This window comes from Zonotrichia albicollis, chromosome 3 (genome assembly GCF_047830755.1).
Source record: "Zonotrichia albicollis isolate bZonAlb1 chromosome 3, bZonAlb1.hap1, whole genome shotgun sequence".
NCBI lineage: Eukaryota > Metazoa > Chordata > Aves > Passeriformes > Passerellidae > Zonotrichia > Zonotrichia albicollis.
Window position 1 is genome coordinate 61,962,335 of NC_133821.1, and position 14,816 is coordinate 61,977,150.

Consider the following 14,816-nt stretch of genomic DNA (forward strand, 5'->3'; position numbering starts at 1 on the left):
TGGTTGACACGCCTGAGGGGCAGGATGCCATCCAGAGAGATCTGGATTGGCTCAACACATGGATCCATGGGAACACTGTAGGTTTACCCATTTGCTTGCCATGCTCTCAGACAGGACCTTTGGTGACCACTCAAGCAGCCTCAAGAACTCTCCCTTGAAAAGTTTCATTCCATTCAAACTCACAGTCTCAGCTTCAACAACAGCCACCAAGGCAGGGGGAGAAAGGTAACGCAGCACATGGCACACAGTTAAAGCATCTTTTATAACAGCCTGTAAGTGGAGGCTGTGCTCTTGTGCTAACCGTGACCATGCACAACTTTCAGGCTGCCAGTGACTGACTCTGCTCACTTCAGTGTCCACATACAGAGTTCCTACCTCCACTGGCTATTTGGTGCCATCTGCTTTTTGTCAATCATTTTTCCAATTGGCTGTTTTTATTAAAAGCTGAGATATTCTCCCTAATAAATTCAAAGTTCCACTAGAGATATGCCCATGCTTTCATTTGTCTTCGGGATTAACTTTATTCATACTTTTACAAGCCACTAATACTAATCTAAATTAGAAATACCATATGTGCATAGACATAACTAGTGATAAAACCAGTGGAGCACAAACATGCCAAGCTGACAGGAGCTCAAAAGAAGACAAGCTTTTGTCTATCATGACCTAATTCATTTTTCTACCAGTTGCACTACACAATGCATTTAAATCATTTAAATATTTGATGCATTAACCTGCAGCACATTATCTCTATGTACAATGCTAAATTACTCACTCTTCATCCTACCTTTTACAAGCTGCAGCTATTTCCAGACTGCAGCAAGTTTCACGATTTGTCAGCAAGGTTACTAACAGTAAAAAAATGTTTTGTAAAGAAAAAGCTACTGCATTTTATGCGTTGGGAAAAGAGGTGGGAGAGGAAAACATGCTCAGTTAGAGCAGCAGGGTCAAACCAACACGCCTTGAAGAGCACTCCCCTCCCATGTTACATACCACACTCTTCAGAGGGGACATCACAAATTACAGAATTCAAGCCAAACTCAGCAATGAGTGGGAACAGGCAAGATAGTAAGAACTGCAGATGGTTTTAGTCTTCATTACCATCCAGTGGACACAATGTCTCTGTAACAGATATGGACAAACAGAGGCTTTTGTAACATGACAAACTAAAAAGCACCAAGAGCTGTATGTTTTTGTGGTATTCTTCACCTCAGGCAAACACTCTGTGGATTTCTAATTACCTGCTCTTCCTCTAGACCTCAAAAAAGCCCATAACTGTTGTGAAACTTTGGGTTCTTCAAAACAGACCATTTTAAGCCACACTTAACTAAATTACCGTCTTCTGGATTCACTCATACGTGTTATGACTAGACTCTTTCAGGGCAAAGAGGCTTCTAAATCTCACTTCAATCTGCACTGTGGCTGTGCTGTGTAAGTGCTTCCCCATGCTTTAAGGAAATTTGTTATCGCAAACAGGCCAACACTGCAATTTAATCTTCCTTTAATTTATCCTTCCAGGACAAGCAAGCACAGTCACTCTCCTCTCCATGCAGATTTGGAGAAGGGCAGCCCTGTCCTACCACTGACCATCAAGACAAGGCAGGGCAAGAGAACTGACGCACGCTTGCCTTGTTTTCTCCAGCTTCCCTTTCTTTTCTCAAGGTAAAGATCACGATTATAGATTACTATTCTAGGTATTTCGTAATTATTATACAATTATAACAGCAACAGTAATTTCAAAATCAACTGCAATCACGTATTTACATTGAAACCAGCCTTGTTATGATCCTGCTTGCCTCACCAGACAAGGCAAACCCAGCGCCTTGGATGCCACCCGTGATTCCGAGGCGCAGAGCCACTCGGGCTGGCGTTGCACAAGGGTCAGGGCCCCCTCCACGGGGCTCTCCCTGCCGGGCTCAGGCTGCCCCAGCCTGCCCAACAGGACTGCACACGCTGCCCCATTGCCAGCCAGCAGCCAGAGACAGCAGGAAGGGTGTTGGCCCCACGGAGATCTGCTGCCGTACCAGTTTCCCATATCTGGGCTTCCAACGGGGTCGTGAGTGCAGCTGGTACAAAACCTTTCAGTTCTAACCCCATTATCACCCTTCTGTTTCCTGCCATAGCCATGCCCTACAGCACGCATTCAGCCATGCAGAATGAGTTTATGGTTAGTATACTTATACCCTAAAACACACAGTCCTCTATCACATACACATTATTAAAATAAACTTAGCAGGAGGAACTACATAACTACATAGTGACCACCTACCTTTATTTTAATAGAACGAGGAAATAGCTCAATGAACAATTTTTAGGAAAATGCATCTAAACTAACACACCAAGATGTATTTATGAACACTTCTATATTTTCATTCTTTCTTCCTCACAACAAATCTGGAACAAATTTATTTCTGTCTCATATTTTAAAATCTTAAAGTTCACATAAGATAGTCTCCATGTTTCCAACACTCCAAATCAAAATAGTATAAAGCAGGCTATAACCATGTACTTAATTGCATTATCGTTCATATACACGTGAACATATATCTTCAATCTTACAGAGTGGTCATTTTCAGAAATTCTTGGGTTCTTGGACTTCTACAAATAAATATTTTTCAGTGTCTAGGACATATATTGGAGGGAAGAAAAATAATTCAAAATTTGAGTAGTACGGATTTTGTTTGCATCATGTCCAGAATAATGGGTGATGGATTTTGCTGTGTTATCAATCAAGTTTTGCTTGTGCTATCTTTCTTCTAAATTGAAGATCAAATACCACAGTTAATGAAAACTTTTGTAAGAGCTTGTTCCCTTTTCCTGGTAGTTGGGTTCTTTTTTTCTACTTCAAATTGTTTTAAATGTCTCTGAATACAATGTGGCTAACAACATTTTGAAATTTTTCTTTTTAACTTTTAATGATACTATATTAGTCAAGCATCACTTGGTTTCTCAGTCATCCCAAGCAGATTCAGTTACCATGAGCTAGATACAGAACAGGAAGGGAAAGCCAACACCACTTGCTTGGGATCTCTTCCCTTCCATGCAGCAGGAACAAAAGGTGCCACCAGAGATAACCCACAAGGCACTCATCTTGAATCCCGCTGAGCTTCCTGTAAGCAAACTCCATCTGCGGCCAAAAGCTAAAACTTCCTAAAGTACAAAACAAAAGACAGATATCCATTTGCAAGGAGAAAGACTGGGCTTGCTTTCTTACTCAAACCCAAGATTTTGAAAAACTTTACAAATATAACAGCCAGACACAAGGAATGCATATAAGCAGTGAGTGGCAGTATTTATCACACCAGTTAAAAGCTGATGAGAGCTCTTCTGTAGCCAGCGTTTTGACACTAAAAAAAAAAATTAAATTGGGAGGACCAAGAAGAAAGAAGACCATTCAAGTACAACACATTACCATTTAAAACATAATGTAGAAGTGTCTTGTTCTCATTTTCCAATTGGTTGCTCAACCAGGGAAAAAAAAAATCCCACCATTGTCACTGTTACTCAATGTGCTTGGAATTGCTATCATTTTCCCGTTATGATTAACATTTGCATTTAGTGCTCGCAGAAAAACGAAGTGGCTCAGCTCTTCAGATAGCATCCATAGCTCCAATATACTTCAGGAGGCAGCTGTTCTAGTCCTAATCTCTGAAAAGTAGGAGCTAAGTTAATTAAAAAATTACAATCTTAGATTAATCAAAATTTGGTTAGCTAGGCTACAGCCTGATTGCAGTAAAAGGAATGTCCAATCAACTAACTTAACAGATCTGCTTGTTATCAAGATGTCAAATTTCAAATTAAAACAGAGCTGCTGCTCACATTAGGGAAATTAAACTTACTGAAACATGAAAATGTCCTGTAAGTTTGAAAGTTGTAAGAACTCAGCCACAGACACACATTAAAGTCAGTTCCTTTGAGGGTTTTTTAGTTTCAAGTAATACCTTGATATTCTCACTTCCACCACTGTAATGATGTAAATTGTTTTGTGCTTGCTTTATACCCTATAGCAGAGCAATGGACCTGTTTGGAAGGGAAGCAATAGAAATGAAGAAAGGGGCATACTCAGTTATCATGTGCCAGCACCCCAGGCAGGAAGGCCTTACACTGGGCCTAACACCGAGGGGTTGTGAAATAAAGGGGTGAGGGGGGCTGTCAGGAGGAAGCCAGAAGCTCCATCAAACTTCACCCTTCCCTGTCTCTGCCTCCTCTCTCCTCATCTCCTTCCTCACTGACCCAACCAACTATCAGGCCTGCAGAGGCCTGTGTTGTATTTGAGGAAGGCGAAATGCCGAGTTTTAACAAGTGACACGGGTGGTGAGGTGCAGAGCAGACACTGGGACTGCCACACCTCAGAACAGGCAGAGGCAGCTCAGAGCACACCTGGGGTGAGTGAGGAGTCAAAACTACTAAAGAAAATGAGGAGGAGAAAATAGGAGGAAGGAACTAAAAAAATTAATCATGTCTTATCCTAAAAACTGTGCAGTCCAGTGGCTTCAACAGGGTAACTACTCAGAAGAGTGATAGCAAAGCAATTACTGGGTTCTGCCTCTCTCTGCAGGAGTAACTACCCTGCCTCCAGACTGCAGAGTGCCTGGAGCTCAATCACATTCATTGGCCTTAAACATTTATACTCTAACTACTCCTAGTTCTGGAAGGGCAATGAAATCTCATATGCACAATGCTGATTAAAGGACAAGAGGCCAATAAATAAATAAATAAAAACAGCCTATCTTAAATCACCATAACTTACAAATGACAAAGAGAGAAAAAACCCATGATAGCCTGAAGCAGCCCTGCCCAACTAAAATATGGTAGGATATAAGTACAAACAACTTGCAAAGTCCACCCACATTAATCTGTGCTCAACCCACAGGTAGCAAAATATTTTTTCTAGTCTCTTAAGCTGCATGACATCCAGGCTTTCTGGAGACTGCCATCCAACCAGCAGGTTTCCTATCCAATCTACAGCCAAGAACAACATTTAATTAGCATGTTTAATTGATCTTGTTAACTGTTAGGGTGGACAGCTTTGATCTTTCCTGCTGATAGCTAGTTTAGGACTACAAAAGAAACTGGGGCTTTGCATAATTGCCAAGCTTTCAATGTGTGTCTTTTAATTCCTTCTGTTTCCCAATCTCCCTTTCTGTTTCTGCTGCAGTAGTGCTCCAGATAACAGGAAGCAAAGAATATGCCATCATTTATTTTATCATTTATTTGAGCATGTAGGTGAAAAAAAGGAAGATGAGGAAAGGGAAATTGCCGCTCCTTCACCCAGAAACACAGGAAAAGGCCAGGAATTACCACAGTGAATCTGGCCTGGGCAGCATTAAATGAAGTACCCCATGGCTGAGGGCAGCCAGCACCAAACACTTCAGTGGAAGATGCAGGGAACACTAAGCATGTGTGGGATAAGCTGCTCCCAACCCCCCCTTGAAAGCCTGATCCCACTTTCTGTTGATTAGAGGCTAGTTTAAATTCCAGGATAAAGGGTTTGAGGAATTTCAGTGGCTCTCCACTGTGTTGTTCTATGTTTGTCAATAGGCTTATCCAAAAAATTATTCTTCTGCAGGAGATTCAGATTAGCTTAGAGGGAAGCCCACAAGAACAAGATTACTAGCTTGCACTCAACCAAGATGAGAGTGTGCCAATACTAATAGGAAGAGAAACTTCTGAGGACATTTTAGTGCATCCTAAAATATCTAGCAACCTTCAAAATAGATCCTAATTGAAAACAACTAAATACAAGTATGTTTAATTCATTAACCACCTCTCCCAAACACTGTTTTCCTGAATGATCAAGCCACTCATAAGTTCCACAGAAATAAACGTTCATAGGAGGTGTATAATGGGTTCTGGGCCATGTACAAAGCAGCTCTACATTTCAGCCAAAGAGTGTCAACTGTTTTCAGAACAGCAAGCCAACCCCTCATCAAACTGAATTCAGCTGGAGCTTTGCCACTCAGCAGGACAACGACTTGGCCCACCATCCCCATGGGAAATCTTTTTCTAACTCAGACTTTCTTCCTGCTTATTTCAAATGAAATCTCCTTTGGATCAGGTTGAATCTCCACAGATAATTAGTCCTGCACTAGCTAAATAAAACAAGAGTTATATTGCTTCTGAGCAGCAAACTGAATAATTGCAACAGGGTTAAAGAGAAAATTTCTTCTTTTCTTTCCCAGGGGGAACTTAGGAATTAACTGTTTAACATGGTTGGACTTTGCTGTTGAATCTTCGTACTGCACAGCAGCAGAGAGAAGTACCACAGTGCAGTCACCTCAAGCATCTGCAATCATGGGTGAGCTGTAGCAACCAAATAGTGCTAGAACAGAGTTCTTCACCTAAAAGCCTGTCTTTTCTCACCAAAGCTTTCTCATGAGCACACTGTGGTTTTGGTGGTTAGTCTGGGGATTTTGGTTGTGGTGTGTTTTGTTTTCTTTTGTGGGGGTGTGTGTTGCTTTTTTTTTTATTCCTAATTTTCTGAAGAAGGATTCTTCTTATTGCTGCAGGATGATTAATATCTTGTATTCTCTGTCCTCACACCAGAAACTGTAGAAAGCCAGCCAGCCCCTTCATCTCCTGCCTACTGCTGATACTGTCTCAAATAATGCTTACTTTTGGTGGCTTGGGATGGAGGAGGGGTTTCCCTAGGAATAAGCTGAATAAAGCTTCCTGTTCAGCTAAAGCAGGAAATGTGCTCCAGTACTGCCTTGCACACAAAGAGTGGAAAATACTTACTAAACAAAATAGCAGGAGATGAAGTGTAAACTGGATTGTCCTTCCATCATGCAGACAAATAGAAAGCCTTACTCCCCACACTCCCAACTCTCTTGCAGTAACATCCTTAAACTTGGAGGGGAAAAAAAAAAACAACAAAAACATACATATGTATAGACATTGTGCATCAAAATTGAATTATTATGCTGTGCCTTTAAAAATCAAACACTGAAGGATTTTAAGAAACATTAATTAGGAGGTAGCATTTCCTCCCTCCCACAAAATCGGCTCCTTGTAAAAACAGGAGGTGCAACTGGCCAAACCCCATCCTGCTAGTGGAGACACTGAACCAGAAGTTGTCATTAGGTTGAACTCCCAGCATCTCTCTCAAATAATCTCTTCAGAAAGACTTTAAAATAAATAGCAGAGAGGATGGAAGGAACAACCTTCCAGTCTGTCAAACCATTGGGATTTACAGAAAAGAACAGCAATAATATTTTTTGCATAAATAACAGCAGATGGCAGAAGACAAATATTAATGGAAAAAATGTCCTTCTTCATGCCCTACAAAAACAATGACTGTTTAGGGCCCCACAGCATTTCCCAAGAGCTGGCCTTGTAATTCATGCAATATTTCTCTGCAGCCATCATATGCCTTTTGACGAGCTCTGATTGCTTCAAAGAGACACTTGTCCTCACCCACCCTGACATTTGAGAACCAAAAGTGATGAAAAACTCCATCACCTGATGCTAGGTCACAGCTACAGATAAACACTGTTAGAAAATAAAAAGCTGTTAGGCAAGTCCCGTGGTGTAAAACACATTATGGCAGCTGGATGCTGGAAACATGTGACAAAACATCATGCAAAACAGCAACACACATAAGCTTAATGAAAACCTGATGAAAGACTGTTTAAAAATGTACTGAATCTAATTAATTCTCTAGATGTGACTAGTGCAGCTGAACTAAGGTCACAAGTACTGCATAGTACACTTGAATTTTATAAGGCACCTTGAGCCATTAGTGCCTCCCATCACCATGAGTTATAAAGCAGTCATCAGCCCATAGGGCCGTGTCTCATCATATTTTGATGTCCCTTCTTGTGGCACAACACCCTGCTCATTATGCAAAGCTCAAATACATGTCAGGAAACCATTTTACTAACTGGCCTTAAAAATAGCCTTGTATTGAAATCAAGGCAAGCACATTTTTCTCAGTTGGGGGGATAGAGCAAGAAACTTCTCTACCACTGTAAACAAAAAGTTAAAGAGAGCTAAACCAAACCAGACAAAGCAGAGTCATTCTAGTGAATCTGAAAACTCAGCCATCACCAAGACTGCATACATCTGGAAGCTGCCTTCAAAGTGCTGAAGCAGACATGAAATTAAACTCTCTGGGTACATGTGGCACATCAGTACAAAACCCTTGGAAAGGAGGCCTCCCAGCTGAAGGGCATGGCTGAATTCCAGACATGGGGAAGTTTATCCCTAGTAAGGGCTGCAAAGACAGCACCTACTGCACTACAGCACATCCTTAACCAGTTTGCCACATCGGAAAGTTCTCTCCCATGTGGGGCAGTGAATGGATGTCCTTGAACTAGTGCATTCCCATCAGAACACCAGTGAGTATGTGACCAAAGAGAAACATCAGAGATCAGCTGAGGCACATTTACTTATTCATACTCTAATATCTAGATCTAGGAGCTTATGGATCCTACACAAGGACACACTGCACAGGCAGAGCAGCAAGCACAGTCAATGACTGCAGAGAGGGACTGAGACAAAGAGCTTTGTTCTGCTTGCTTTCCCTCCCTCACACCCCTGCCTGTGCTCAGCGAGGAACAAACACTGATGGATTATCTGAAGGGTACTGCATGTAAACTTCACTTTGAAACAAAATTATGATAGTGCAAAAATAAAAAAAACCCAAACCTAAAATTTCAAAGTATGTACTTTCCCAAGCACCATGGACACACACTGCATATTTTCTACCACCTGCCAGTTTGCAGCTACTTCCCAAAAAGTGGTTGTAACGCAGATTTGAAGTTTTCTAGTCCTCTTCTGGTCCTTCCCATACAACATCATGCTGGGATCTCAAAAGTTGTTCTGGGACCTTCAGTTGCAAGAAGAAATTATTGCCTGGGCCCCACAAAGGGAACAAAAGCCATTTATTCAAGTAGAAATTACCCATGATTCGAAAAGGTGTACAGTGTCCTATCCCCTCATCCTGAATGCAAGAGCAAATTACTGAAGTCATCTGACACAATGTCATGCTGCACCTGTGTGTGTACTTGTGCACCACAAAAGGTGCAGTAGTTTACAATATCTGAAAAGTTTTAGGATTAGTAAAAACCTAGTAAATGGGAAAGCAATTATACAATCCTTTTTGTTCTCATATCCTGCAGCAGTAAACAGCTTTCACCATGAGGCGTCAAAAATTAGAAGGAAAAAATCCCCCTTGCTGTTGCTCCCAAACAAAGACAGCATTACTAAACCATTTTCCTTGTTTTCCATATAGTTCCCTTTAATGTCAGGAACAGGGTTAAATTTGCAGACAAGTCTTGACGGCTTGTATTACAGAGATGTTCATGACTCTAACTGCAACTGAGCATCCTACCTGATCTCCTTGGCCAGACTGCAGTATCCAGAAAGCCTATAGGAATTGTCATGGCTTTATGTGCAGCTTCATGTCAATATGCTCAGCCTACACATCAATTCCTAGTAACTGAACAGGTAAATAAAATAAACTTCCTTTACAAACAAAACAAAAACCCCAAGCCAACAAACAACAAAAAACAAACTAACCAAAACTCCAAAAAAATTAGACCTAAATAATCATTAATTCTCTTAGACTTAAATGAACGAGATATTTTAAAAGTGAATATAGCAGCAGCAGCAATGAGATTGCAAGCAGCAAAACTGAATGAACAGAAGACATGACACTTAGCAAAGAATTTAAAACCAAACAGAGAAAGCCAAACATAAGAACATTGTGTCCCATTTTGGGCATCACAATGACAAGAGCAAAGACCATCAAATTAAAAGCAATAGCAGGCTTAGCCTGAAAAACTGAGCTAAAACAACAACACCAACAATTCATGAAGATGTAATTTGTGCAAAAGGATGACTAAGAAAGAATACAATCACTAAGAGTCTGACACCTAGAATTTCAGGGTTTCAGTGCAGCAGCAGCCTTATTTCACCCTTGCCTTTATATACATTGCATCAGTATATGGTAATCATTAGCATCTATTTAAACTGAGATAAATAAATATTGCTTCCTATCAGGCAATCAATTTAATATTCCACTATACTGCAGGTATCCTCAGTAATAACACACATTTCAAGTGTGACAGCACCATACCACGCCTAATTAATACAACTATATTGGCAGGAAAGGTTATACTTGTCCTGGTGAGGAAGAAATTGTCCTTCCATTTATCATTCAGTTATAAAGCACCTAAAAAAGTAAAACTGGTTAGCACAAACTTTAGCCTCACACTTTAAAACCACAAGGTTTGGTATGGATGATGGAGGTTTCCTTCCCCAGAGAAATCACATACTCAAGTATACCATAAGGAATACTTCTGCAATGAAACAGGTAAGTTTCACACCCTTTAAATCTTATTTCTGAAATTATCAATTAGCTTATTTCCTTATCAATTTCGCTCATAAGTGGGCTGTATGGAAAGCAAGCTTTCTACTTCCAGTCAGGAAAAAATCTGTCGGTGGTCTCTGAGCAACAGCCCTATTTAGGCTGGGCTCACACCTTCTATAGCTGCCACAACAGTTGCAACACGATTCTTTGGGTTCCTGAATGTTTCCAGCACATTGAGAAAGCTAAGCTGATGTTGCAAGCCATCTCCCACATTGTCTGTGGGGAGCTTGGTCTCGCATAAACAAAACTTCATGTACCAGATGCAAACTCAAACCACCTCTTCCTATAGCTCTGTGTAGGTGTACAATTAGTCACTTCTAAGGGCCACTTTACAGATTCTGAAAAAACTTAAGAACAGCCTCCCATCCTGCCAGTACTTAGGAATCCGAGGCCGAATCTGCATCTTGCTGCCTGGGCTCCGTATGAAGTTGAAATTTCAAAGTTTGAAATCAGCACAAAGAAATGTTTTCAAAGTTTGAAATCTGCACAAAGAACAGAAGCTCGAGAGACCCGAGACACACAAACCCAGCTGCGAAACACATCCAGGTTTCTGTTTACTGAGGTCTTTCCACGCACATACAAAAGAATTAATCAGGCATGTGGGCTGAACTGTCAGAAGCTCGGCTGATCCCAAGTCTAGCGCATACCCGGCGCAAGCACATAAACAAACTCCCCGGGATGGCAGCGCTCTCGGCTCCCGGTGCCGGCGCCCCCCGCCCCCGGACACGTTCTGTTCCCGGTGGGCGAGGGCTCGGCGCTCAGAAGCCCCGGGGAGCGCCGCAGCCGCCGGTCCCGCACGCTGACACGGCCGGTCCCGCCCGGGCCGGAGCCACCGGGGCCGGGTGTCCCGGCGGGGGATGAGCAGCGCCGCGCCACAGCCCGTGGGCTCCGGCGGGCCCGGGAGGAGCCGCGGCGGGACCGGGGGCGGCTGCCGCCCCTGAGCACGGGAACAGAGAGACGGGGATGCTTAGGTGTCCCTTCCCTCTCTGTTTTCAGATAAATCACAAACTAGAGCCCAGCCTGCCGCGCCAACAGCTCCGCCACCGGGCGGCCGCCCTCACGGTGCTCCCGCTCCCCGCGCCGCGCCGCCGCCGTCCCGGACGGGCTCGCAGCGGCGGGCCAGGGTGGTACTCACGGATCTTGACTTTGCGGTGGTCGAGGCGGGCGAGGAGTTCCTCCAGGGCGCCGAGGCGGCGCTGGAGCCGGGCGTTGCGGTGGCACAGCGAGTCCGCCTCGCTGAGGATCCCGCCGAAGATGTCGCCGGCGCAGCGGGAGAGGTCGGAGAGCTGCATCAGCAGCGACACCAGGGCGTACGAGCTGACCTGCTCCAGCGTCCCGAAGAGCGGCACCGAGCCGCGGCGGCGCCCGCCGCCCCTCTCCGCCGTGCCGGCGTGGTCCCCGGGCGCCGGGCCGCCCCGCTCCGCGCCATCCCCGCCGGCCTCGTCCAACCTGCACAGCTTCAGCGGCTCCAGGGTCCGCAGGGGGAACGGCATCGCGGCCGGGGCCGGGCAGCAGCGCGGGGCACGGCAGCGGGGAGAGCTAGGCGTCCCCGGCGCGAAAAGTCTTCATGGGCGCAGCGGCCGCGGTGACAAAAGTTCAGGGAGCGGAGAGGGAGAGAGAGAGAGAGAGAGAGAGAACAGCACAACAACAAATGAATCGGGGCGGGAGGGAGGGCGGCCGGGCTAGGCGCTGCGGGGCTGGGGGGGAGCCGCCGCCGCCGCCTGGGCGCAGGGGGAGCCCCGAGCGGCGCCCATGTGCGGGAGTGGCCCCCGGAGGCGGGAGCGGCCCCGGGAGGAGCGAGGGGATGGAATGGGAGGGGAGAGGAGAGGAGGGGGAGCGGAGCGGGGCGCAGCACGGCCGCACGGCGGGCGCGGTGAGAGCCCGGCCGGCCGGGAGACAGGAAAGAGCCCGGCTTTCTCTGCCCGGAGTGAGGATGAGGCGGGAGGGAGGGAACGAGGAAGCGTGGGAGGGGGACTGGAGCGCCCTGGATGCGGCCACAAAGGAGGGAAGCCAGCCAGAGGAGGAGGGGAGAGAAAGCCCGGACCAGCTCCACCTGGGGAACCCCGCGCCGTTGCAGGCACTTTTCTGAACGCACCAAACTCCCAACCCGGAAAGCGAGAGCTGGAAAAAGAGGAGGAGGGAAGGGGGGGGGGGAACCTCCACGAACCTGGGAAAAGCAGGAGGCCGCCGCCTACCTGCGGCTGCCCGAACTGGAGCCTCACCCTTCCCGGGCAGCCAAGGTAGCTGCTCCCGGCCCGGCCCCGCCGTCGGTCCAGCGGGGCTCCCCGGGAGGAGCCCGCCCGGCCGGCCTCCTCTGCTTGGCCAAAGGGGCCAGGCAAGACCGGGGACACGTCTCGCCTCAGCTGCGGGTCAGGCCAGGGGCGCTGCTCCAAGGTGGGGGAAGATGAGCAGCCTGGGAACGGCTGTGGTTAATTTTTACTAAGATTTTCACCGAGGTGGGAGAAGAAAAGTCTGGCCCGTGACAGCGAGTGTGGCAGCACCAAATGCTGCACGTAACCCCGGTGCGGGCCGAGGGCAGGTTCCAGCCTTAAAAGCCCCCGCGCTCAGGACACAATCAGCTCTTCATGGAGATGCCGGCTCTAATGAGCTATTCCCTATTCCCCACAGAACCAATTTAGCCCACAAGCAACTGTCAACAGCTGCTATTTAATTTTAATTGGACAATGCCCTACTGGCTCTGGCTCCTGCTATATGATAAAGAGAGGAACCCAATCCCTCTCTTCTTGTGGGAAAGGGCCCTGGGGAAAAGCGGTTGTATAGTTCCTTCCTGCCTCATAGCTTGTTCTGGCTCCTGCCAGAGCTCATGAATACATGTGATGAAAGAAACAGAATCAGCTGGAGAAGGAAAGGTCCAGGGATGTATCCACGTTCATTAGCATCTTGAGGACCCTAAGTTTATGTAACAAAATATTTTGCATCATAGCATCTATCACCCGTAGCTTTACTTAAAGGAATCCTGAAGGAAACCATTCCACCAGTAGTGCTTCAGAAATTCCTTGGTGCATGGAGAAGTATGGGGGCAGCACACAGAGGAACACAAACCAAAGGCTTGGTGGCACACTCGAGAGTTAAGATTCACAGGAAAGGCTTTGAAGGGCCTATCAAGTCATAGCAAAACTTGCAAGCCACTAATTCTTCTCTTACATTAATCAAGTTTCATCTTCGAGTTTTCCCTGGGGGGCAGGGGGAGGAAGCAATGCCATCTAGTGTTTAAAAAATAAAGAACAAAGCCTCCTTTCTTAACACCTCTGTCCAAACAGGTTACCAATGGGTAGCTTTGCAACTTGGAATGCTCCCACTGGTGTTGTGTTACAGACGGTACCACTGGGTGCACATGGGCAATATTTACAGAAGCTGGTGAGAAGAACATGGTGCAAACAGGCAAAATGGTGTTTAATCAGGGCTTTAGGCACATAAGAAATCCAAAGAATTAGTTTTGCAATGGGGAAGCTGTCAGGATGGATTATCATAGGATGGGAAGCAGTAATTTTGTCATATTGAGCTCTCCTGGTTTTATTTTGGGACATAATGTCTTCATTAATTCTTAGACATGTTTGTTTTGGGTAGTTGTTTGATAAAAAATGCATCCTGCTCACTGGCATGTTTGAATGGGGGGGAGTGATTCTTTGTATGGTGTGTTTAAACTACAGGATATATAATATAAATACAAATATAATATAAAACACAGTAGGAAGAAAGTGAACAAAGAGGTCAGTTCAGGTGCCAGCTGAAAAGAACCCACAGCAACACATCTGTCAGGGTTCATAAGGCTGTGTGTTTGTTTGATTGGAAATTACTAATTTTTAAGTTTATTAATAGGTACTTTCAAAAAGGTAAATTTACCAGTCAAATTTTTTTTTCTGAAAATCTGGATCACATCCTGATATTGCAAATATTTTTGCATGTTCTTATCTGTAAGCAGGTAAAGGCACTTAGAACAAATCCAAGCATAGAATAATAGTCAGAAATCAAAGCCTGAGACAACATCTAAATGCAGTAAAAAGCCTTAGCTAATGTGAGTGAATGGGATTTCACTGCCAGTGAAGTCTACTTTACCCATTTCACTGGTTCTTATGTTTGCAAACTAAAATAAACTCCTGTGACAGCTTGAATATTTCTGGTGGGAATAATGTATCATAAAATAAGGTGGTTTTAGGACTGCCAGTTAAACCAAGTAAAGAAATAAATCTAAATTTTAAATTCACTGATATAATGATGTTTTTGAAATATTCAGAATCTCCGTGTTTATTCCAGAATGATACTTCTTTTTTCTCCTTAATTTATATGGTCTGTTTTTCTGGGATGGGATGTTACCACATGAAATACTCAGAAAAGAAAACAAGTGTAAAAAAATGTAAATGAAATGTGAAGATAGGTTAACTGAAACCAGTGAAGGTTGTTTCTCTCTGTGCTAAAAGAA

General features: G+C 44.7%; 1 protein-coding gene across 7 annotated transcripts in view; it reads right to left on the reverse strand.

Moving 5' to 3' along the window:
- The window catches only part of NHSL1 (NHS like 1), a 177,981-nt gene extending 165,537 nt beyond the window's left edge, over nucleotides 1-12,444 (reverse strand). For 2 of the 7 annotated variants that reach the window (XM_014268565.3, XM_014268564.3), the window contains exon 1: nucleotides 11,511-12,431. In XM_014268565.3, coding sequence (XP_014124040.1) covers nucleotides 11,511-11,868 — 358 coding nt within the window. In that variant the 5' untranslated portion in view covers nucleotides 11,869-12,431. Of the gene's footprint in view, nucleotides 1-11,510 lie in introns of all 7 variants that reach the window. The other 5 variants (XM_014268566.3, XM_026794836.2, XM_026794839.2 and 2 more) reach the window with 5 other exon arrangements.
- Between the last annotated feature and the right edge of the window lie 2,372 nt (nucleotides 12,445-14,816).